The sequence below is a fragment of the Maniola hyperantus genome, chromosome 19 (assembly GCF_902806685.2).
Source record: "Maniola hyperantus chromosome 19, iAphHyp1.2, whole genome shotgun sequence".
NCBI classification, from domain to species: Eukaryota; Metazoa; Arthropoda; class Insecta; order Lepidoptera; family Nymphalidae; genus Maniola; species Maniola hyperantus.
The window spans coordinates 3131717-3156770 of NC_048554.1; the positions used below are offsets into that span (position 1 = coordinate 3131717).

The 25054-nt window shown below is 39.6% G+C and overlaps 4 protein-coding genes across 10 annotated transcripts in view; 2 read left to right on the plus strand and 2 right to left on the minus strand.

Annotated features, from left to right (window-relative positions):
• LOC117991227 (X-ray repair cross-complementing protein 5-like) overlaps positions 1 to 2190 on the plus strand; it is a 39982-nt gene extending 37792 nt beyond the window's left edge. For all 3 annotated transcript variants that reach the window (XM_069504897.1, XM_069504898.1, XM_034978788.2), the window contains exon 4: positions 397 to 2190. In XM_069504897.1, the coding sequence (XP_069360998.1) occupies positions 397 to 2070 (1674 nt within the window). In that variant the 3' untranslated portion in view covers positions 2071 to 2190. The remainder of the gene's footprint in view (positions 1 to 396) is intronic.
• Positions 2191 to 2225: 35 nt separating this feature from the next.
• On the minus strand, positions 2226 to 2969 carry LOC138403639 (uncharacterized). The gene has a single exon (XM_069504993.1). It carries the CDS (start codon positions 2845 to 2847, stop codon positions 2344 to 2346), a length of 504 nt encoding a protein of 167 aa, XP_069361094.1. The 5' UTR covers positions 2848 to 2969; the 3' UTR covers positions 2226 to 2343.
• A 515-nt stretch (positions 2970 to 3484) lies between these two features.
• Positions 3485 to 9156, minus strand: LOC117991261 (uncharacterized). 2 transcript variants are annotated; one of them, XM_034978836.2, is made up of 6 exons: positions 9093 to 9156; positions 6289 to 6482; positions 5328 to 5497; positions 4859 to 4949; positions 4123 to 4296; positions 3485 to 3733 (listed from the first exon to the last, which is right to left on the minus strand). In XM_034978836.2, exons 1-6 carry the CDS (start codon positions 9112 to 9114, stop codon positions 3587 to 3589), a joined length of 798 nt encoding a protein of 265 aa, XP_034834727.1. In that variant the 5' UTR covers positions 9115 to 9156; the 3' UTR covers positions 3485 to 3586. The 2 variants fall into 2 exon arrangements, with proteins under 2 accessions (XP_034834727.1, XP_069361085.1); XM_069504984.1 differs by lacking the exon at positions 9093 to 9156 and adding an exon at positions 7602 to 7665.
• A 1886-nt stretch (positions 9157 to 11042) lies between these two features.
• On the plus strand, positions 11043 to 24055 carry papi (tudor and KH domain containing protein papi). Of its 4 annotated transcripts, none has more exons than XM_069505135.1 (13): positions 11043 to 11196; positions 11944 to 12131; positions 13984 to 14202; positions 14732 to 14889; positions 15300 to 15438; positions 16447 to 16604; positions 17034 to 17147; positions 18204 to 18302; positions 19550 to 19669; positions 20370 to 20484; positions 20576 to 20696; positions 21246 to 21340; positions 22117 to 24055. In XM_069505135.1, the coding sequence occupies exons 2-13, from the start codon at positions 11948 to 11950 to the stop codon at positions 22386 to 22388; spliced, it is 1794 nt and encodes a 597-aa protein (XP_069361236.1). In that variant the 5' UTR covers positions 11043 to 11196; positions 11944 to 11947; the 3' UTR covers positions 22389 to 24055. The 4 variants fall into 4 exon arrangements, with proteins under 4 accessions (XP_069361236.1, XP_034834686.1, XP_069361239.1 ...); XM_034978795.2 differs by having other exon boundaries at positions 15300 to 15402; XM_069505137.1 differs by lacking the exon at positions 11043 to 11196 and adding an exon at positions 11299 to 11440.
• Positions 24056 to 25054: the final 999 nt, after the last annotated feature.

The window sequence follows — 25054 nt, forward strand, 5'->3', positions numbered from 1 at the left end:
TACTATCTATAGTTTTTTACACAATTACAAGTTAGCCCTTAACTGCAATTTCACTATTTTACTTAGTGACTGATGACTGATACTAACTGGGAAGGTGTATGACAGTTTTATTAAGCCTGCATACCCCTTATCGAGTAATACGTCAGTTACTACATAAACACTGACTGACTGGCATCAACCTCAAGGTACAGCTTAAACAGCTGGGTCTAGACAAAACATGAGAGAAATAATACAGAAAAGCAAATGCAGCCTTTCCACTAAAATCAAAACAACCAATCTAATGTTTTTTGTTTTATAAAAATCGCAATTTTTAAAATGAGAGGATTGCAACTTTAAAGTTTATTCATACCTATTTTATTTTCACTTGGTGAATTATACAGAAAGGAATTTTTTCAGGCAATGGCAGGTTTTCAAGAAGAAGGTTTTGAAGTTGATGTCATTGGACCAGATATTTATTCAGAAGAAAATAACAACTCTGAAATAGAACTGGCAAGACTTTTCGTCGAGGAAACCAAAGGAGCAACAGCTACATTTGATTACACAATGAGATATTTACTCTTCCACAAGAAAAGGGCTATTAATGCTATGCCTTGGAATGTAGATCTGAGCATAGGTCCTAACATAAAAATACCTGTTTCAACTTACATTAGAATTAAAGATGAACCAGTTGTCAAAAAATGGGAAAAAGCGATCAGGAATCCTGTCACTAATGCAGCAAGTTCATCTGAAGGCATTAAGAAAGAAAAGGTCCATATTAACACAGAAGATCAAACTACAGTTGGTACTGACAATGTGATTAAAGGATATGAATATGGGCAGCAAGTCATTCCATTTTCAGAGTGTGATAAAAGTATGCTATATGATCCAGGACAGAAGTCATTAAAAGTGTATGGTTTTACAAAAGCCAGTAATATTACATGGCAAAATTTAAACGGCGATGGATTAGCTTACGTGTTTGGGCGTAAACGTGATAAAAAGGCGCAATATGCTTTCAGATGTTTAATTGAATGCCTTTGTGAATTGGAATTAGTAGGCATAGTTAGGAGAGTTTACAATAATGGAAATGCACCCAAAATGTACGCTCTCATGCCTGTAATAGACACAAACAACTTTGTCTGTTTATCCATGGTTGGTATTTGTTACAAGGATGAAATTAAAAACATGGCATTCCCTGTTACAAGTATTAAAAAGTATGGTTGTAATGAAGAACAAGTTGATTGCTTTAAAGAACTGATAAAAGCTATGGATTTAACAAGAGCATATGAGGAATCCGAGTTCGATGACACTGAAGCTTTTCCAATAGCTAAAATGGTGAGCCCATCTGCTCAGTATGTTTTAGATTGCATAGCTTACCGAGCCATGAATCCAGGGAAACCCTTGCCTCAACCAAGGGACGATATTATCATGTTATTTAAAATACCACCATTAATAGAGAAGAGATCCAGAGAAGTGACAGATAAGCTGAAGAAATTATTTGTTTTGAACAAAGTGGAAGTCAAAAAGAGGGATAAAAAGAAAAATCATGCTATGGATATTGATGATTATCAACAGAACCAACCATCCACATCCAATAATGATGTCACAATGGATGACTTATCTAAAATTGAACTTAAGATGTTCAAGAAACCTGATAATGTACAAAGGATAGGAACTGTGAATCCTATAAATGACTTTGATATACTCAAAAAGGAAGGTAAGATACTGACTGATCTGGCTTCACAAATGACCGAAGCTATTGAAAGTATGGTATATGGCAACATAGATGGAAATTTCAGTAAAGCCCTAGATGCAATGATGCATTTCAGGAATGAATGCCTTAAAAATGACCCTAAGCTATACAACAATTGGCTCAAAATCTTCCTATTGGAACTCGCCGATCGCAAACGAAGCAATATCATCGATATGATCAAGGAAAAGAAATTAAACTATATTCTGCAAAGTGAGAACAGTTTGAGCACTATTCAGTCAAATACTTGTGATGACAGTCAGTTGTATGACAATGATACAGTGCCTACACTAACTGAAGTCAGCATAAGTTCAGAAGTCAACGATCTTTTTGATGACATGTAGTCTAAACATTTTTTTTTAACAATTTGTTTAATTATTATTAAGAGTATTATTGGCTTTAAAAGTATAATGTAAATGACTTGTTATAAAAATGTATGATACAATAAACATTATTTTTACTAGTTTCTTGGTTTAAAATTTAAATAAAAAACAACAGATTATACCTAATTGTTTAATAATTTCATAGTAATAATGGTCTAATCTCAAATTTGCACACAATAAATTCTTTTTTTGTAATATTATAATACCTTACAACTAAAAAAATAGTGTGAGCGATCATTGGACGCCACTTGGTGAAATTTTGTTTTGCGAATGTAAAATCTCGAGGAACTCCTGCAAGGAAAGTTCCTCTTGGCAGTCTGTGTCGAGGTCGTGTTCGAGTTGTGCTTCCATGGAGTTGGCGTCTGGGCTGAGGACGATGTTTTCATCGAGCACGACATGGTTCAGCCTGGATTTTAAGCTTTGGAGGATCTCCTCTAACTCTAAGCACTTGTTCCGAATTGACGTTCCGAGGTCGGACGATGGATCGATGTCCTCTATCGTAGCGTTTTCCGAGAACGAATTCGCTGGGGTCCGGGTACGAGGCGGCTGTATCATATTAAACAAGTTCTCGGGAATGCCGTTGCCATTTCGCACGGCATCAGGCGATCGGGATTCTGAGAACTCTGCGAGAATCTCGTCGATTATGTCCTCCGCGTTTTGGCGCGGATCCACAACATCCTCTGGAGTTTCAGCACCACTGTCACCATTGATCATCTTGTTATTAGAATCTAACTTCATGATCTCACTTAACTTTTGTGTTATTATTGATTAGAAACAAAATAATAAATAAGCAAAGTGGGACTCTTCACTCTTCAGTCTTCTGTGTTGTTGTTCCAAAAGTCAGATGATTGATTGATGAGTTCAATGTTGCCAACAATATATTCATTAGATTGTCTATGTCCACTATAAGATATATGTATAGTAGTTACGGGTAACATTGGAAACCCGTGATATAGTGATGGACTCGATGGTTGATGGCAATGACATTCTTAGAATGTCATTGGTTGATGGGCTAAATCTAATCCTTAGTTACATATTGTGGCTAATTCCTTTGTACACAATCTCTAGACTAAACTAAAATATCACGTCTAAATCTATTGCTATCCCTTTCATAATGTTGCTTGCGGAAAAGGAAAGCACTAGATTTAGACCTGTTAATTTAGTTTATTTTAGAGATTGTGTACTAGAGAATCGGCCCCATGTGGCTAATTCCTTTGTACACAATCTCTAAACTAAACTAAAATATCACGTCTAAATCTATTGCTATCCCTTTCATAATGTTGCTTGCGGAAAAGGAAAGCACTAGATTTAGACCTGTTTATTTAGTTTAGTTTAGAGATTGTGTACTAGAGAATCGGCCCCAATTACTCTAATATTTTAAAATAAACTAATGATTTATTTTCAAATTAGTTACGTTGTTTGAACTAAGTAATTATGTGTTGATAACTAATATTGAAAGCTACACGATAAATAAGCATTAATTGTTACAAAATCTGCGTTGCGGAAAATATAAATCGAGATAGGCTTCTTTCCTCAATTTCTTTTCTATTTCTTCACTCTTCATGATCTTCAATGCAGCCTTGCAGCTATTGTGCGCATGTGCGAAAAAGCAATCTCTTACAGACTGAAACAAAACACTGATTAGTTACCTGCAGACCTGCTAGTAAATATAGTACGCGACAGGTCGAGATGGCAATCGGGGTCTGAGGCGGGGGAGGCCCCGCACACCCGCACATCACCTGCGCTATCCCATCGAGCTTAGCGCGAGTACTGTGCGGGTATGCGTGGAGTCCCCACCCCGAATGCCATCTCGACCTGTCGTGGACTATAGGTACATATTATAAAATACTAAGATTAAGTTTGCGTAATAATTATCACCACTATATCTTACAAATCCAACATCTGACCATCAAAAAGAGTAATTTATTACCTAGGTACCTATTTTGAATAAATCATTTGACTTTGACTTTGACTAACATTAAAAACACCTACCGCTCTAAAATTATAAATTACCTTGAAATCAGCCAATTTCACACCCTGAAATTTAGCTAAGCAGTTTTTGAACAGTCTTGAATAATGTTTCCTGCATAGGAAAATTCTGTTCTCATACTGCCAGTAGTCACCTTGGGCAGAGCATGAACATCCACAGTACCCACAAGCGTCCAAGTTGTACGGAACACATTTGATCTGCAAATAACAAATAATAATTATGTTCAAAGGTCCGAAATTAATTTTTAATACATGGATTCGCTCATGCCCAAATTTTTGTATATTATGCCCACATTTTTACAATGCCCACAGTTTCAAAAATAATCCCACTTCTGATATCGGCGAGTCTGAGCAGTTCTGATGTCGGCCGAGGGATAATTATTATCGGTCCTCCTCTTTCCTCCTGTTCAGACTCGCTGATACCTATAGGTATCACAAATTGCGAAATCAGTAGATATTGAATCTGCATCCCTCAGACTATCGCGGCATTGGAATGCCTTAAGACCATTTGGACCTTAGTCCCTTCGCTTTTCGTGATCAGCATCACGAAATCTTCGTTAGTATTATGTGTGTATTTTTATCAATCTAAGCAATGGTGGTGACATCTAGTAGCGACATGTTACATTTGACGATCTACTTTTAAAGGCCATGGAACTTTTATAACGAGAGATGAGAATTGGACCAAAAGTCTAAAAGTCTTCATTAAAAAAGCTGAAAGTCAAAGATATTTTGTCAGTCATGCCATATTCCTCAACTTTACCTCAACCGCGCATTGCAAAACTTTTTTCCCAGTGAAACTGTAAGCAAACTTCATTTGTCTCTTCTTATATATTGGATAGTAATCGCATGGTCTGCAAAAGAAAATATAACAATAATTTTAGATTCAATATTCATTTGAAACTTTTTGAAGTGAAGCTTCTAATAGCGTACCTGCGCGCTCGGCCGCAGGCCGCAGGCCGCCTGTATCCAGCGGCTCCGTGCGACTCGTCTGATGTCGTCCGTCCACCTAGTGGGTGGGTCTTCCAACGCTGCGTCTTCCGGTGCGAGGACTCCAGCACCTTGGGACCCCAACGTCTATCGGTTGTACGAACTATGTGCCCTGCCCATTGTCACTTCAGCTTCGCAACCCGTTGAGCTATTGTAAAAGTTTATTCTATTTTATTCTACTAGGTACAATGATGAACTATAAATAAATTAAAATAATGGGGTGACTACAAAATTGCACTTACGCGGGACAATCGCTTGCCTTAAACAGCCCTTTTCTTTTCGACGTAGAGTTGAAAGGTGCGCAGTTTTGGGGTGTTGGTAACGGTGGTGGAAGTTCTTTCGGTGGCGGCTGATACTCGTGCTTAGCTTTCCACCTTGGTGACGTAGCGCCGTAACAACATTTGCTGTATATCTGAATTAAGTACAAAATATTAAAGTGAGTGATAATTAAGCATAGAATTATGATAAAGTTTGAGTTACAGTTGGGCCATTATGGACGTGTGAACGGGGGTCATAAGTCATTTTTAGCAGACCTCTCGCTTGCACTTACAGGCCTTATGGAACTGGAACATAACGCTCTGGTCTTGTGTGGAACAGTAAAAAAAGATTTGTTGATGGTTATAAAGAGCGAGGGCAAACAAAATAAAATTAGCTGCCAGCTACCTGTGTCTGAACGGCATCCCTTTATCGATAACTACATCTGCGGCATTCTCGCAACTCTATGATCTTAATGATGTTCGCGCGTTCATAATGGCCCAACTATAGTTTTTATTTTTTACAGAGTTCAGAGTTGATTAAAACTAAATACATACCTTTAGCCGTACAAAATTGATGGGCAATAATGAAGATCAATGCATGTAAGTAGAGTTAACCAGTAAATAACGTGAAAAGTGAACATTTTACGCCACACTTTTAGACCAAAGCACTAGATAAAAACTGAGACGTGTTTGAAATTTGCGGCCCACATATACCGTAGTCTCTGCTAGGGCTGACAAAGATCATAAACCTTACACGATTTAATCCAGAAAGTGGCCGACATCCAGGCCGACGATGGGTTGTTGATGATGGTGGATTATGGCTAAACTTTTCTCATTCTGAGGGGAGATTCGTGCTCAGTAATCAGTCGCCGATAGGGAGGTTTTGATGATGATGTTGTGATTTTGGTCCTAAATAGTGACAGAAATAACGTTATGGATACTATACCCTATGTGTAAGTTCATAAAACGCATCACGATTATTTTCGTACGTGCCGGGTCCCAGTTTCGGCGTCACTTGACGTTGGATGCGTCTCATGAACGGGCTTAAAGCTGGTCCACTCATGGGTAAAGTTTCCCGACTCATCTTCGTGCCGAAGCAAAGGCGCGGTGGGGCTTTCTTTGTCACGACATATTCGAAATCTAAATAAAAGGAAAAGCTGACTGACTGACTGATCTATCAATGCACAGCTCAAACTACTGGACGGATCGGGCTGAAATTTGGCATAGGCATCCGCTAAGAGTGGGGTGTTCTACCTGTGATGACGTATGGAACGGAAACGTGCAGCTGCGCGATTGCGGGAGAATGACAGCTACAATGTCACGATCGCAATCATCTCTGATTGGTTAACGCTCGCTCACTATTGGCTACAATCTTCTACAATGCATTGTTGCAACAAGAATCGCACAAATTCAGCCAATCAGAACAATTGAGATTGTAATAATGATTGATGCAGGTTTTAGACAATCGCCCTACAGTAGGGCGATTGTCTAAAACATGCATCAATCATTATTACAATCTCAATTGTTCTGATTGGCTGAATTTGTGCGATTCTTGTTGCAACAATGCATTGTAGCCAATAGTGAGCGAGCATTTACCAATCAGAGATGATTGCGATCGTGACATTGTAGCTGTCAAACAACCGCGGTAGGGCCACAGGACACTGACAGTTGGCCTCTTCCACAAACTAAAAGTCGCTCAGCGCGCTATGGAGCGAGCTATATTGGGTATGGACTGGACTGATGCTGGACTGATGACCTGAAGAAGGTGGTGGGGAGCGGATGGATGAGAAAGGCGGGGGACCGTGTTTGGTGGCGCGCTCTTGGAAAGGCCTATGTCCAGCCGTGGACGCAAACAGGCTGATGGATTGGATTAGGATCCGCTAAGAAAGGATTTTTGAAAAGTCTACCCCTAAGGGGGTAAAGTAGGGGTTTGAAATTTGTGTACCTAGTCCACGCGGACGAAGTCGCGAGCATAAGCTAGTCTAATATTAACTATAAAATATAATTAAAAAATAAATGGCCATTGGCCAATGTTAAAAATTATGTAATAGGTACGTGTTTCGTCCCAAAGGGGGCGACCGCGGCCGCGCCAGGCAGTGATTAGATTTAAAGTAGTCTTATTTCTCAAACTCAAAAAAGACTATAAACATGACAGAAAAAGTGAACACTAAACACAAAGCACTTATTACAAAAAAAATCTCATTATTTTATTTATTTATATCATTTTGTGAAAAGTAAATTGCACTATTCCAATTTTACCGCCATGACAGGTTTCGTGCATATTGTTCGGCTGCAAATACCGTCGTCGATAAGGCCGCTGCATTGTTAAGACTGTAAATTCCACCTAAGTTCCACTGAGTTCCGTCGGGGACTGACAATCGGATAAGGCTTTCGTGATGTCAGTGACAGAAAAAATATGGCAAATACGACTATTACTCTTTATTGGGGCGCACGCTCGCTATAGTGTAGGGGAACAATGACAATATGCTACAGTTTGAGACACATGATTAAGTTACAAGATATTTCATAATATTATAATAGGTACCTACTAGCTGCCCTGGCGAACTTCATTCCGCCTAACAGTAGATTCAATTTTTTTTAATTTTTCTCTCCGTAAGAACCATCCTCGTACTTCAAGGAATATTATAAAAAAAGAATTAGCGAAATCGGTTCAGCTGTTCTCGAGATTTGCGATGAGCAACACATTTAGTGATTCATTTTTATATTAATTATAGAGATAGGCATCGATTAAAAATAAGACTGTAGTCCGAGACAGGCAAACAACTTGTGCAAACCACTGTATCGACTTTTAGGTCTCTTTGGCGGACTTCTACCGGATACCTTCCTACAGTACCTAGGCGGCTGAAAATAATGTACATCGGCCTTTAGAATGACTATTCGGCTTTGTGGAGCGTTGTCTCTGTCACTCATACCTATGTGACGTTTTGTCGGTCTCAACGACAGAAACAATGCTCTACAAAATCACTACCTCTTTCTAAAGGTCGATGTACATTACTTTCTGCCGCGTACTGTACTACGGATTTCTACCGCGCGTGAACATGCGATTTGGTTGATCAGTGACCCTTAACGCCGCTGTTTGTTTGCCGGTCACTGCACTTATTATCATAATCTTGGTTTTTTGCACAGCGGAATTAGCAAATCAGCTATTAAGTTGGTATTAACAACTAATTGGTAAACCAATGAAAAAGTTCAGTTAAGTAAGGTAAAGTATCAGGTTATGCGATCACGTCACATTGATCTTCTTCTTCTCAATCGTTCAGTCTTCACAGAGAGGTCGTGGCTATGAATTCTTCACTGCTGCTAGTGCGATCTCCCTCCGGCGATTTCTGTTGTTTGCATTATGTGCACACACGGAGACAGGCGTGTTTGTTGCGGATCGGATTAAGTCCGTCCACCTAGTTGGCGAACGCCCACGTGGACGTGTGCCCTCCACTCGACCTTGTACCACGAGGTTTTCGATGGTAGGTAGGTACCACTCTTCCTTGTGATGTGCCCAAAGAACTTGAGGATTCGCAATTATTGTACTTGATCTATTCGTCATTAAAAAATATTTCGATAGTCCTATGATTTGCATAAAACATGTTCAATATAAAATCGTGTGTATAAGGTAATATATATAATATATATAATATACATTTTGCTACGACACGAATATTTTTTGTCTACCCATTTTCATGACATGAAAAATCAAAGGTTATGAAAATGAAATCAGGTCAGAAAATATCTTACCTAACGTTATGTCCCAGGTCATTGTGGGTAGGTACTTGTTGACTTACAGTTAACGAGTCAGCAACTAGGTAAATAAAATTTGAAAATCTGGAAGCAAATATTCCTGTATATTAATATTATTCTTGCAAGTTGGTAAGGCAAGGCCCGATGGAATATTAGAATTTAGAGGAGAGCATTTGGAGCGCGCTCCATAGTCCATACAAATGAAGTTTGATCTTCATTCGCTTGGATTTAGGTTTTTAAAAATCCCATAGAAACTTTTAGATTTTTTGGGATAAGAATTATAGTCGACTAGCTAATGCCCGCAACTTCGTCCGCGTGGAATTAGGTTTTTTAAAAAACCCGCCTACTAGGCTACTTTTTATCCCGGCAATCTTTGATTTCCCGGGATAAAAAGTAGCCTATGTCACTCTCCAGGTCTTTATCTATACCCATACAAAAATCACGTCAATCCGTTGCACCTTTGCGACGTGATTGAAGGTTAAACCAACAAACCAATAAACCAACAAACAAACACACTTTCGCATTTATAATAAGGGTACCTACTGATACTGATACGGTAAGCTATCTCTGTCTCAAAAGTCAAAATCGGGCGGCTATTCTGTGAAAATATTGTAACAGACAGACAGGCACAATATACTAAATACTTGCTTATTAGTATGAGTATGGATTAACCAAAGCGTGTTTACAAAATGTTGGTTGGTCAATATTCAAATAAAGATCCGTTTGTATGGGGCGCACTCAGGATCGCTTGAGAGCTTTTAGCCCAAGTCGGTAGAATAATTACTGGTAACTGGATGGAAGATCGATGTTAAAGATCCGAACTCCGAACATAGTACCTATGAGTAAAGCACGTGTGGTTTCAACATAAATGCACATGCATGTCGATGAACATCGATGGTCGATGGCTAAATATAATACTTATTACCTTAATTATAAATCTTTAATTAAAAATTCCCAATAGATAATAATTAAAAAATACAATAATTTTTATAAACTATAATCATCATGTACGACATATATGATTTCAATTTAAAAATTAATACATTACATGAAAGTAAGTTAAATCTTTGAAATCTTTAATTGAATCTTCTTTGAATTTGAAATTGGCGCGTTGACATGTTGACATCTCGAGCTGACATAAAGGACCAAAGAGTACCTATCTTGGTCCTTAGTTATATATAAAGCCATGGTCTCATTGATGAGCAGAAACCACAGATATGTCCAGATGTGCAACTAGCGTGGCCCCCTCAGTCCCTCTCGCTCAAGCAGAGGTACTTACTTGTGAAATGTTATTCCGTCTATTTTACGTTCAATATTGAATGAGGTTGGAACGTGTGTGTGGATAATCTGGATCGGCTTCACACTCAGATTGAGAATCAAGGAGATTTGGCATTAAAATAATAATACCTTGTTAGAGCAAGCTAGGAGTATAGAAAAGCTCTGAAGAGTGATAGCGATTAAACACAGTTTTTGTCTTTGTCATAGTTTAGCTTTTTTTGGTGGGGTGTTGTAGTTTGTGCCCAACAAACCTCTGTGATAGTAATTTATTGCGAATATTACGAGTTTTTCTTTAGTTTTCTGTTTTAAATTTAGAATTGAAGGTATGTAGAAGCCATTTATGGTGCATTGCTGTGTAAAAGTTGTAGCGAACGTAAATTATGAAATATGACCTTTCATATGTAAGTATTATTTCTTTTGTTGTTTTGTCCCTTTCGGGTAAACGCGTCTGGCAAGTCTCTTGATTCTTAGTCTGAGGCTTCACACTATCAACGTTAGTTGGTTGTTGGAGTGTTGGACTGTTGGAAGACTGTGTGGAGCCGGCATAAAAATTGGCTCCACACTATCGAAGTTTGTTGGTTGTTGGAGTGTTTGACTGTTGGACGACTGTATAGAGCCGGCATGACAGTGCAGATACCACTTTAGTCTGTGCAGTATTTTGACAGATACTTCAAAACATCAAAAATCTTCGAAGCTCTTGCGGATTCATTTTTCTACGCAAATTTCATACAAATACATTTTGTTTTGAAGGAATAGATCACTTTTAATCGAAACGAGGGACTTTCCGCTAACCATTTTACTAGATTTCTTTTGTGAAACCAAGGTAAATAATATTTTAAAGACAATTCGCGCGCACGAAGTATCATATTACACGTGAAGTACTATTCATTATGTCATACCTGCTAATAGAAGATTATATCATTTAAAAGTATTTATTTACGAAAAACTGAAACTTGAAAGTAATTTAGTGCCGTTTTCTGTGAAGTGTAATGTTTATTTCAATGGCTACTTAAGTTAGTGTAGTAGTATTGTATAGACATATCCCATATAACATTGTAGGTATGTAGGTAGGTAATAAATAGGTAAACTTTCAACTAACAAACTTAAATTGGAGCCTTCACATATTTTTCTTAAGTTAAAATATATTAGATTTACCATTGTAAGCATAGAAAAATGACCTTTAAGTTATAAAATTATTGTTTTGTATGAGTTTAAGATCTCATGTAGATCACAACTAATTGCTTAGCAAGCATTTGAACTTATGACCTTTCCGTTTTCAGTGTACCCCTTCAATCTATTGAGGCTTAACAGTTGTAAATAAATAGGTAGGTACTAATCAGTACCCTTATTATAAATGCGAAAGTGTGTTTGTTTGTTGGTTTGTCCTTCAATCACGTCGCAACGGTGCAACGGATTGACGTGATTTTTTGCATGGGTATAGATACCTGCAGAGTGGCATAGGCTTTTTATCCCGGCAATCTTTGATTTTCCGGGATAAAAAGTAGTCCACGTACGAAGTCGCGGGCATTAGCTAGTAATTTAATAAATATTATTTGTAATTTTTTTTCAGCAATATGGCCCTTAATACTAAGTTATTAGTGCCAATAGCGTTGGGTTTCTCGCTGGTAACTGTGACAGCATTTGTGGTATACTATGTGTTCAAACGGGACGAGGAAACCAATAACAAACCTATCAGATCTACAAAAGTTAACATAATAGAGGTGCAGGTGCCAAAGAAAATTGTACCTGCTCTTATTGGTGAGGTTTTAATATTCCTTTTTTATTTTTGTTTATTTATAACAAAATACCTACTTGATTGGTATCATCATCATCATCATCATCATCATCAGCAGCCTGTGGACGTCCACTGTTGGACATAGGCCTTCCCTAAAGAGCGCCACCACGGCCGGTCCTCAGCCTTCCTCATCCAGCCTCTTTATATCGTCGGTTATTTCAATACTTGTATCTAAAGAATTCAGAGGGCAATAAAGCACAATATATAAAAGGTTGTAAAAAAATCTGGAGGATGTTTATGTGAGGGTTGTAAAAATGTTTATAAAGAAACAATTTTAAAGGGTCTTCCAAAATACGTAAAATTGTTAATTGTTTTGGTTTGATAACCATTTTAAATATCAATTAGGGCGGTTTCAGACTAGCGTATTATACGCGCGTATAAGCTCGTTTTTGAAAGCGCATGTAGGCGCGTATAGGCGCGCCTTTTGGCACACGCTCAACTCGTACGAGCGTTGACGCGCTTCTAAGCTCGTATAAGCGCGAGCTGTGCGCTGTTGATACTGACAACACCACCGGTTCGAGCGTACACGCCGAAATATGCCCGTATACGTGCGTCCGGTTTTTTGAAGCGCGTATGTAGCGCGCGTGTAAGCGGGTATGCTGAAACGACCCTATACGCGCAAAAAAATACGCTAGTCTAAACTACAAAAATAACTTCAAATGCTTATGACGACATCACATATTTCGTACCAACTCCCATACTTAGTGTGTGTTTTGATGTCTGATAAAAGGTGCTGATTTAATTAATTGGCAACATTGTATTATAAAATACTTAATTTTTTTCTAGTAAATAAATAAAATGTTTCTGCAGTCAAGATGCTTAATTTATATTACAAATTGAACTACCATACGCGCGCGTTCTGTGTGAGATATTGTCTTGTATTTGTGGTCTAGCTTTGTGTGTTTAAGATCATCTTCATCATATAGTACTAAGAATTTATCAACTGACAACAATGTTTGCAAATTGAGCTCACCCTAAGATATCAAGTACACAAGACAGAAATTATCTCATTCTGTTCAAGGTCTGCTGATATCAACTTTAGTTGTCAAAGTATCTAATTCCATAGCCTACAAATTTTGAAAGTTAACATTTAGGATTTCTGACCTTGTATGTAAAACAGCATTGTTGTAAATTCAAGTATGCATACTCATAGTTATATCTTTAGTTAGTGCCTTTGCACATGGTGACATCCACGAGCAGTGAACGCGCATTTTACGAACGCAAGTTGACAGCGCTGTAAAGTCAAGCACATAGTTTTGTTTTGCTTGATCTAGCAGCTTGATGCGCCCGTCTAGCAGCTTGAGGCAGCAAACAGCGCTTTTTAGGGTTCCGTACCTCAAAATGAAAAACTGAACCCTTATAGGATCACTTTGTTGTCTGTCTGTCTGAAATGAAATGAAATCAAATGAAAATCTTTTTTTATTCGTATAAACTTTTACAAGTACTTACGAATAGTCGGATGCATCTACCACTGGTTCGGAACTGGTGTCTGTCAAGAAACGTACAGGGTACTTCCCGTTGACCTAGAATCATGAAATTTGACAGGTATGTAGGTCTTATAGCAGACATTCGGGGCAAATTCTGAAAACCGTGAATTTGTGGTTACATCACACAAAAAAAAATTGTGGTCATGAACTACTTACTATTAACCTTAGTTTTATTTATTTACTATGTAACTTAGTATTTTCAATAAAAATTTCAAAATTTCCGCCTCGAAAATTAAAAAGGTGTTATTCCTTGTACGATAGTACGGAACCCTTCGTGTGCGAGTCCGATTCGCACTTTACCTACTTTTATTTATATTCATCTTTTTAGGTCGAAGTGGTTCAAACATAAAGCAAATAGAGCAAAAATCGGGCGCAACGATTCACTTCAAGAAGTTTAGTGAAGAGGATTATGACGTGTGCATAATCCGAGGTCGGGCAAACGCGACACAGATAGCCGAAACCTTGGTGCATGATTTCATCAAACAGCAACCGGTCATTGTGGAGGACTGTGTACATGTACCCGGTTGGGCTTGCGGCAGAATCATAGGTTAGTATTTACACTTTCTTTCTTTCTTTCACTCATTGTTCAATCGACTTGTATGGGAGTAGTGTGCAGGCTCGACCGTACCAAAGGGAGATCTCCCACTGAGCGGTTGGTTGTGCTCGGTAGCGCCAGCTGGGCCAACGGTTGTATCTTGAAATTTCTATATATAGTCCAGATTGCAGAAAACTCCGTTAGTGCGAGTGTTGTCGGCGGAACATTTGTTCGGGATTGAATGTACATTGCTGCATCACTGAGTGATATTACTCCGGCGATGTGCTCTGCAACTTAAAATCAGTAGGTACCCTTATTATAAATGCGAAAGTGTGGTTGTTTGGTGGTTTGTCCTTCAATCACGCCGCAACGGAGCAACGGATCGACGTGATATTTTGCTTGCGTATAGTTTAAGATCTGGAGAGTGACATAGGCTACTTTTTATCCTGGAAAATCAAAGAGTTCCCACGGGATTTTTCAAAACCTAAATCCACGCGTATGAAGTCGCGGGCATCAGCTAGTGATAATATATTTATTGTAGGAACGGGCGGTGAAAATATAAATGAAATCAGCCATAGAAGCGGCGCGCGAGTAAAGATAGAGGGAGAGAGGGGAGTTGACATGAGCGCGCAGAGGCAGATCAGCTTCCGAGGCACTGCAGAACAAATAAAGATAGCCAAACAACTTGTTGAGGATTGCGTAAGTTAATCGATTTTTTGTCCAAACTAGCGGAACCACCACGTCTTCGCTCCAGTGGAAATTCGGGTACTATAGCTTATATCTCGCAATTACATTGCATTACGACGAAGGCCATATAGGCTAGTTTTATCCTGAAAAATTATTAATTACCTACAGGATTTTTAAAAACCTAAATCCACACAGTATGCTGAATGTATTTATGTATAATGGGTGAATAGGCATCTTCTAGGTAAACGCGTCCAATCTTAGGCCACATCATCACTTTTCATCAGGTGTGATTGTGGTCAAGCGTTTACCTACATATAATGAATTAAAAAAAACCCAGTGCTAAAAGAAATATAACTTCACTCACAATAATAGGATAGTAAATACACATTTACATCTTGTATAATCTGCTATTTCATTATAAGGTGGAGCAAGAGCGTTGTCGTCGCGAGATAGAGCAAGCGAAGCGAAGTCCACGCGTGGCCATCCCCTCCCCGCCTGCGACGACGCCGCCCGCCGAGTTGCCAGGTGACAAACCCGACAAGCATGCACGGCCCCGGCGTGGTAAGATAACCGCATGCGTTTGATACCCCTTTCGTCGTCTCTTTCTATCTCTTTCTCCCCCTTTCTCTCTTTACGTCGTATTCCCCGTTGCGGAGGGTGGTGATACCTTGCCATAGGGGATTTTCTTGGGATACTAATTCGGCGGCCTCCCAGATCCTTCCGCTTTAGTATAAGCTTGATAAATACACAAAATAAAAAATCTGTTCCGAGGCCGGGAGTGGTATTTTTGATTGGTCGTGTTTGCTTGATTTAACTGTGTTACCTCACGAAAATGACAAATTTTCTCCAGCCATGTGTGATTTTAGATATTAAGTGATGTAATAGTATATTTACTTGCCTGCGGTTTGAAAATGATTTTCATTATACTTTACAAACTATGTTTGGATGTTTTTTTGGAGATGATTATATACAGCACTAGCGTATGCCCGCGACTTCGTCCGCATGGACTACACAATTTTCCATTCCCCTCCCCTCACCCCCCATTTTGCCCCCTTACGGCGGTGACGCACTCATCCGATCCGCGTCCGTGAAAATACGTTCTTTTTTGTTTTGTATGGTAGCTTATGACAATATGTCGTAGATATTTTTTTTATCCGTATTTTCACGGATTCGGATCGGATGAGTGCGTGATCGCTTTGATCGGTTGAAATTTCAAAAATATGCGGAAGTCTACGTTATACCTACTAGCTCATGCACTGATGGACCACATACATTTCGAACCCCTATTTCACCCCCTTAGGGGTTGAATTTCCAAAAATCCTTTCTTAGCGGATGCCTACGTCATAATAGCTATCTGCATGCCTCAGCTCGATCCGTCTAGTAGTTTGAGCTATGCGTTGATAGATCAGTTAGTAAGTCAGCAGCTTTCCCTTTTATATATTTAAGACTAGCTATCTGCATGCCACATTTCAAGCCGATCCGTCCAGTAGTTTGAGCGTTGTTAGATCAGTCAGTCAGCCAGTCAGCTTTTCCTTATAAATTTAGATTTTTCCTCTGTTTTACCTATAGAAGCGACCAGTTCTTCTATCGAAGTATACGTGTCGGCCGTATCAACGCCGTCGCGCTTCTGGGTGCAGTTCGTGGGCCCACAGGTCACTCAGCTGGACGAGCTGGTCGCGCACATGACGGACTACTACAGCAATAAGGACAACCGCGCCAATCACTCCGTGAGTATACCAGCACGCAAGTTAGCCCTTGACTGCAATCTCACCTGGTGGTAAGTGATGATGCAGTCTAAGATGGAAGCGGATTAACCTGGAAGGGTATGGCAGTTTTTATTACACCCTTGGTTTCTACACAGCATCGTACCGGAACGCTAAGTCTGATGTCGTCCGTCCACCTAGTGGAGGGTCTTCGAACATTGCGTCTTGCCACATAGTTCGTGAAACAGATAGACGTTGAGGTCCCAAGGTGCTAGAATGGCGACCTCGCAACGGAAGATGCAGCTGATGGTATATTTTTAATTAAATATACGTCAAATGACGTCAAAATTACGTCATTTCGATGTTAATGAGACATGGTCCCGCAATCGCAATTTGCGGGACTTATACAACATAATTACTGTTTTATCAACTTGGTGGTCTATGTACCGTCAGATCAGAAAGTTGGGCGTGGGACAAGTGGTGGCGGCCGTTTTCCGCCACGACGGGCGCTGGTACCGCGCGCGCGTTGATGACATCCGACCCAACGAGTTCGACGCCACGCAACAGGTGACTATAATACTGTACGTAGTACAATACGCGGCAGAAAGTTATGTACATCGACCTTTAGAAGGTGATAGCAGATTTGTAGATCATTGTCTCTGTCGTTAAGACCGACAAAAAGTCATTTTAATAGCCGATGTACATTACTTTCTGCCGCGTACTGTACATCGACCTTTAGAATGAGATTTCGGCTTAGTAGAGCTTTGTCTCGGTCACTCATACCTATGTGACGTTTCGTCGGACAGAGACAACGGTGTACGAAACCGCTATCTCTTTCTAAATGTCGATGATATTTCTTGCCGGCTACTCGACTACATCGACAAGTTCTTGGCACAGCAGGAGTTAAACTTACATATACCTTCAAAAAAAAAAAAAAAAAAACTTAATACATAATATTAATAATAAATAAAACATATATATATAGTTACTTAACATTAAATGAAAGTGTGTGTTAATAAGTGTAAGAAACATTATTAAGGAACAAAAAGGCTATAATAAATAAAATAAAAATACCTTCAAGACAAGAGTGAATAGGTATCTTCTAGGCAAGCGCGCTCCATCTTTGGCTGCATCATCACTTGCCACCAGATCTGATTGCAGCCAAGCGCTAGCCTATAAATTAAAAAAAGCCGGCCAAGTGCGAGTCAGGCTCGCGCAATGAGGGTTCCGTACTACAATCCTATTTTTTCGACATTTTGCAGGATAATTCAAAAACTATGATACATAAAAATAAATAAAAAATCTGTTTTAGAATGCACAGGTGAAGACCTTTCATATGACACCCCACTTGATATAGTTATCTTACTTAGAAAAATGAAAATACTAATTATTAGTTCATGACCACAATTTTTCTTTTGTGTGATGTAACCACAAATTCACGGTTTTCAGATTTTTCCCCGAATGTCAGCTATAAGATCTACCTACCTGCCAAATTTCATGATTCTAGGTCAACCCTGTAGGTTTCTTGACAGACCGACAGACAGACAACAAAGTGATCCTATAAGGGTTCCGTTTTTCCTTTTGATGTACGGAACCCTAAAAAAAAATTTTTTGTTGTTGTAGGTAGCTGACTTGTACTATTTGGACTACGGTGACAGCGAATACGTCGCAACACACGAACTTTGTGAGCTGAGAGCAGATTTACTACGACTGCGGTTCCAGGTAAGTTTATTTATAACTAAAACTATTTCTAAAACGGTATTTTTTATCCAAAAGATTTGTTATGATTACTAGCTTAAGCTCGTCCCCGTGGACAAATTTCAAACCCCTATTTCACCCCCTTAGCGCTTGAACTTTCAAAAATCGTTTCTTAGTTGATGTCTACGTCATAATAGCCCGAGCCGTCCAGTAGTTTGAGCTGTGCGTTGATAGATCAGTCAGACAGTCAGTCACCTTTTCATTTTATATATTTAGACTAGCTTATGCTCGCGACTTCGTCCGGATGGACTGCCTAAATTTCAAACCTCTATTTCACTCCATTAGGGGTTGAATTTTCAAAAATTCCTTTCTTAGCGGATGTCTACGTCATAATAGCTATCTACATGCCAAATTTCATTCCGATCCGTCCAGTAGTTTGAGCTGTGCGTTAATAGATCAGTCAGTCAGTCACCTTTTCCTTTTATATATTTTGTTTTATATGACATTTCGTATTATTACAGTGTATTAACTATACAGTGACATTAGATGTTTTTAAAAAAGTCTGCACTAAACCTGCTTCAAAGACTAATAAAAGTGGTGTATGTAGTATAAAAATCTGTGGTAGCCTAGTGGTTAGGACATCCGCCTTCCAATCGGAGGTCGGGGGTTCGATCCCGGGCACGCACCTCTAACTTTTCGGAGTTATGTGCGTTTTAATTAATTAAATATATCACTTGCTTTAACGGTGAAGGAAAACATCATGAGGAAACCTGCATGCCTGAGAGTATCTCCATAATGTTCTCAAAGGTGTGTGAAGTCTACCAATCCGCACATGGCCAGCGTGGTAGACTATGGCCAAAACCCTTCTCACTCTGATAGGAGACCCGTGCTCTGTAGTGAGCCGGTGATGGGTTGTACATGATGATGATGATGCAGAGCCCCTCACACGGCACACCTCGGACGAGTATTCTGCCTAACGTCTCTGTTGATACACTGCACACACACACGCACACATGTACATAAATCACCTGCAAACTTTTCTGGTGTTATACTGCGTAAACCATAGAGTTAAAAAAAAAATTTAAAACAATTTATTCTAGAGTAGAGATCTTATGGTATATATCCTAGGTATGAGTTTATCTTTGATGATTAAACTGATAATAACCAAAAAATGACTGAAAATTCCGAATCTTCTGATACTTTGTGCCATTGCAAAGGGGTCCCGGTCGGTAGTTGATTAAATAAATAAAAAACTAAATGTAAACATTCAGGCAATGGAGTGTTTCCTCGCGGGCGCAGTACCCCTCGGCACGTCGCACGGGAAGGACGCAGACGGCAAAACACCGAGGTGGTCCTCACAGGCCATCGAGCGCTTTGAGGAACTTGTGCATGTGAGTATTTTTAGGACAGCTTACAACCATTACTAAACACACGCTGAAGTTTTAATGGTTGTCTTTCTGCGGCAGAACAATTTGCCTTCAGTAGTACTATCGAAACATACACTAGAAGAATGTTAAGTATGCATGCGGAAGGAAAAAGAGGAGAGGAAAACCAAAGAAAAGGTGGATAGATTGCGTGAAAGAGGATATGCGTGAAAAATAATACGTTGACGAATGACAGAAGTGAGTGGAAGAAGAAGACATGTTGTGCCGACCCCACGTAGCGTCGGATAAGGTAAGGAAGAAGAAGAAGAGTACTATAGAAACATAGAGTGAAAATGAAAATGTTTTTGAAATAATTTAAAAAATCATCAACTCGAAAGCATGAGACACAATAGTAATTCACTAGACATAACGTAAATAGTAGGTACGTACATCCAATCGAACCGCGCTGCCGATAAAGTGAAAATGTTCAGAGCAAAATAAGCTCTCGCGCGTAGTGATACGGCATAAACTAGCCTGCATGCACGCGGTATTACTATTGGTTCGACGTCTCTTTCGAGTTTTGTTTTTCTCGATTGTAAGTTTTCCATTTTTGATTGTAATATTTTTTTATATTTATGAATCGATTGTAATAATAATACAAAATCATTTCGCTTCGTGAAAACAACGATTAAACTTCAGTTTGTATAATTATTCTCTACTTTTACAGGTAGCGCGCTGGAAACCGCTGATATCTAAAACGTGTGCGTACAAGAAATCCGCCGCATCACCAAACGACAGAGAGAGGGAAATACCCGGCATCAAATTGTACGATGTCACGGACGGTATGTCTGTTATTTTCACTCATATTATATCGATGACACCAGTTGAAGTGTTTTGATCACTATCCATATTAATATCACTATTTTATTACAGATGGTACGATAGAAGTGGCGGAAGCGCTTATAGCGGAAGGATTCGCGGAGGCGGAAGGTTCGCCGCGCTCCACACCACCACTTACACCCAATACACCCTTTGGTGACCTGAGCGTTTCACGGTGAGTGGTAGACCCTCGCTGGTCCGTTACAGAAGGCACGATAGAAGAGGCGGATGAGCTTATGGCGGAAGGTTCGCCGCTCTCCACACCACCACTTACACCCAATACACCCTTTGGTGACCTGAGCGTTTCACGGTGAGTGGTAGACCCTCGCTGGTCCGTTACAGAAGGCACGATAGAAGAGGCGGATGAGCTTATGGCGGAAGGTTCGCCGCTCTCCACACCACCACTTACACCCAATACACCCTTTGGTGACCTGAGCGTTTCACGGTGAGTGGTAGACCATCGCTGGTCCGTTACAGAAGGCACGATAGAAGAGGCGGAAGTGGCTTGGCGGAGGCGCAGGGTGGTGAGCCATGGTGACCTACTGACCTAAGTATGAAATGAAATATTTATTTCATGTAAAACAACTTGTGCCACTTGTCAAGACTACTACCGGTTTGGAAAGCAGATACTGAGAAGAGCAGCAAAAAATCTCTTTTATTTATTTTATTTATATTTTTCGTTTTATTATTTAATTTATATTTTTTTATTTTCTCATTTCATTAGGGTGTTGGGAATGGTAGGGCCGGGCAGCCCTCGCGCCGCCTCGATGCCTAAAGACCATAAAGACGACAACACAGAAACCGCGGACGTGGTCAAAGGTAAATCGATTAGTAGTTCAAACAAAGACCTTGCGTCCTTTAAAAGCAAGAAATAGTAGATTATTCAACATGGGGGTAATGTAATGTCTTACGTCACGGGCGCCGGGATAAATCCCAAGCGTAACTAGGGATCCCAGAATAACTCTCAAGCGTAGCGAGGTTGTTGCATGTAGAATCCTGAGTGAAGCATTAGGGTAGCGAAGGGTTAGGGGCGCCCAAGACTAAAGGTTCGTACGCACCTGAGCGGCGCGGTGCGGCGCTTCAGCGAGCTGCACGTCGCGGCACAGAGCGTCAAAATATCATTTCTATCATTTTGTATGGCGCATATCGCACTAGAGCGGCGCTGCACAGCGCTTCACCGCGCGTTGCCGCGCGGCACGGCTGGAGAGAATATTTTGAAGCGCAGCGAAGCGACGCGCAGTGCAGTGACGCTAGTGCGACATACCCAGCGACGCGGCACAGCGCTTCGCGCTCGTACGCGAACGGGTATAAAAGTGACGCGCAAGTGACGCGAGGTGCCGCGTACTGAAGTTGTAGTGCGGTAGGCACCGTCGAGCGGCCTGAGGTGACGCGTTCTGCAGTCGGACTGAAGCGCCGCGCCGCGCCGCTCAGGTGCGTACGAACCTTAAGACAGTATTACCCCCAAGTTCAATACCCTACTTTTCACACCTCGCAGTAAAAAAATATTGTTAATAATCGGCGATAAAAAATATTTTCGCGGCATTAAGACAGCTTTTATCGTATAGAAAATAAAGTGATATTATTTTTCTACACAGACAAAGTAAGGAGATCGCTGGGCGGAGGTCTAGAAACGACCGATAAATTGAAATCTATATCAAACTTCGATCTATCCTATCCCGACAACACGTCAACGCCGCCCGTGAACGGTTCGCAAGACTTCGTAGCGACAGAGAGGGGAAACGTGGAGTACGAGACGCAAGAACAACCCAAATCGCCCGTTTCGACGAAACTAAACGACGAATTTAAAGCTAATATTAACAGAATCGACTCACATCATAGTTTAGACGCCTTAGGAAGACAAAACTGAGGTAATTAAGTAGATTTTTATATAGTTAATTCTAGATAATTTTTATATACATATCAAAAATTGCGGAACCGGCAGGATTCGAACCTGCGTCTCCCTGGGTATCGCGCCCGGAGGAGATGTTTTCAAGTACAATAGGCGGCCTTATCGCTAAAATAGCGATCTCTTCCAGGCAATCTTAGGGTAGAGGATTTTATAAAAATTAAACAAAGCGGAAGGGGTGTACTAATTAAATAAAGTAAATACACAAAATATTCGTATGTATATATATATTATAAATTCAACAGTAAATAAGAGAGGAATAGACGACAGATAATAAAAAGGTACACTGAAAGGATAAGGTACACTGAATGTGTGCGTTTGCGGGCGCATGCTCGCGACTGATTGGTCCGACATGCACGCACACTTACGCAATGCCCGTGTATCCGACGTAACCACAAGTAACGTCCACTCGCCTTCGTGAATTGCAAGAACTGTAACAGTCGCTTCAGTACCGAATGAAAGTACATAAGACATAACTCTTCGGCACTTGGCAGCAAGTGAACCATGGCCCAACGGTCAAAGGCGCTCCGGGTGCGATACCCAGGCAGAAGGAGGCTCGAATTCAGCCGGTTCAGCAATTTTTGATATGTATTTAAAAAATATTTAGAAAATATCCTTGAAGTGTAGGTAAAAAGACTATCATAAAAATTATATAATAGAAAGTTACTCTACGTACGAATACACACAAGACGGGTCATATTGAGCAAAAATGTATGTGGACTGCAACTCGTTTTGGCTTCCAACTTGATATCCAGTTTCATACTCATTTTGACAGCATCATATAACACGTTTTTAGGGTTCCGTGTTTGTTCGAAATAACCCATAGGTACTAATTGAGTTCATAGTTACTGATTTTACTGTACGTTCGTAGTAGATTTGTGACAAATATTCGTAAAAGACGTTAATAACCTGTCATATAATGACGGTTTAGTTTCATAAGCGGGCTCTAGTGAAACATGAGAAACATGTTAGAACGATGACAGAGATTAGCAACGTATATTCGGCCATAGTATTTATGTCACTAATAGCCGAATAATATGCCGAATAGTTAATAATTATTTTGCCGAAACGTTATTTATTTATATTCCAAATATTCATTTAAACAGTTTATCTAAATATATAAAAGGAAAAGGTGACTGACTGACTGACTGACTGATCTATCAACGCACAGCTCAAACTACTGGACGGATCGGGCTGAAATTTGGCATGCAGATAGCTATTATGACGTAGACATCCGCTGAGAAAGGATTTTTGAAAATTCAACCTCTAAGGCGGTGAAATAGGGGGTTGAATAGTAGAAAAAATACTCACGTGAACCTTGTAATACCCAGTTTTTTGGAATATCAGAGCCAGTGATTCGGCGAAGTGGCCGAATATTCGTTGTTAACTTAGCTTTTGTACATAATCTGTTGTACTTACATTTAGTTTGATTTAATATTTAGTTTCTATGTTGAATACTTTATTAAAATATCAATTATAGTTCGTTAAAGTATAAGACAATATTTACTATGTGGCTATGTTAAACAGCAAATCACTGTAAATATAAAATCGCGTAAAGTTACAATTAAAAGAAGATTGTTAATTTTTTACGTACATCTATCTGTTTGAAAATCTTTTATTTATTAAGTACTAGCTGACCCTGCGAACTTCGTTCCGCCTAACAGTCAATTCAAATTTTTTAATTTTTTTTTTAAATATCAATTCACTATCAGAAATTCTAAAATCCCCACGATTTAGGACTTCAGTACTTTGCAGCATCAGGATTGAGGAGTTAGGATCCGAAGTTCAATGGTGTATGCTTGGTACCTAAAATAATTTTGCATCATCCGCAGTTCCTGAAACATTATAGTTTAGGAGTGCTGTACCCTACATCATCAGGGTTGAGGAGTTGAGACTTGAAGTCTGAGAATAAAGTTGTTGCTTGGTACCTACAATATGAATTCACTATGAACACTTCCTGAATCTTGATAACTCAGGCGGGCAGTAACCCTGCAGCACCAGGATTAAGGAGTTGAATCCAGAATTTTTTATGTGACCACCACGAAAACTTTTTTTGTTGATTTAAAAAAAAAATTGCAAATCGGTCCAGAAACCTCGAAAAAATCGATGTAGAAAAAAGAACCACCTCCTTTTTGACAGTCGGTTAAAAACCGATGACCTTGAAAGATTTACGGAACAATCTTTAAAATATCCCCTTTCTAACAAAAAAAGAATGAATGAAATCGGACTACGCGTTAATTCATGAATTACAACTAAGTATACATTTTAACTTTCATCCCCTCTCCTACGGGAACCATGCTGAATTTCGGGATAAAATGTATCCTATATTCTTCCTCATAGTATGACCTCAAATCGTACCAAGTTTCATTGGAATCCATTCAGTAGTTTCAGCGTGATGCGCGGCCGTGATACAGACAGACAGACAGACAGACAGACAGACAGATAGACAGACAGACAGACAGACAGACAAAAATGAAAAAAATTACAGTTTTGGGTTCAGTATCGATTATAGAGTGCCCTCGAAAAAAAAATTTCAAAATATCTTCAATGTACAGAATTTGACCTGTTACAGTTTTATTATAAGTATTGATAAGTATTTACAATATTAAAATAAATTACGTTAAATG

Excerpts from the sequence above, each read along its gene's own strand:
- LOC138403639 (XM_069504993.1), bottom strand. The coding sequence starts at position 2,847 with ATGAAGTTAGATTCTAATAACAAGATGATCAATGGTGACAGTGGTGCT.
- papi (XM_069505135.1), top strand. The coding sequence starts at position 11,948 with ATGGCCCTTAATACTAAGTTATTAGTGCCAATAGCGTTGGGTTTCTCG. Across the intron at positions 19,670-20,369 it reads GCTTTGAGGAACTTGTGCAT|GTAGCGCGCTGGAAACCGCT; the intron begins GTGAGTATTTTT and ends CTACTTTTACAG. Across the intron at positions 21,341-22,116 it reads AACCGCGGACGTGGTCAAAG|ACAAAGTAAGGAGATCGCTG; the intron begins GTAAATCGATTA and ends TTTTCTACACAG.
- LOC117991261 (XM_069504984.1), bottom strand. The coding sequence starts at position 7,665 with ATGCAGCGGCCTTATCGACGACGGTATTTGCAGCCGAACAATATGCAC. Across the intron at positions 6,483-7,601 it reads GCACGAAACCTGTCATGGCG|ATTTCGAATATGTCGTGACA; the intron begins GTAAAATTGGAA and ends CCTTTTATTTAG. Across the intron at positions 3,734-4,122 it reads TGAAATTGGCTGATTTCAAG|TCTGTAAGAGATTGCTTTTT; the intron begins GTAATTTATAAT and ends GTTTTGTTTCAG.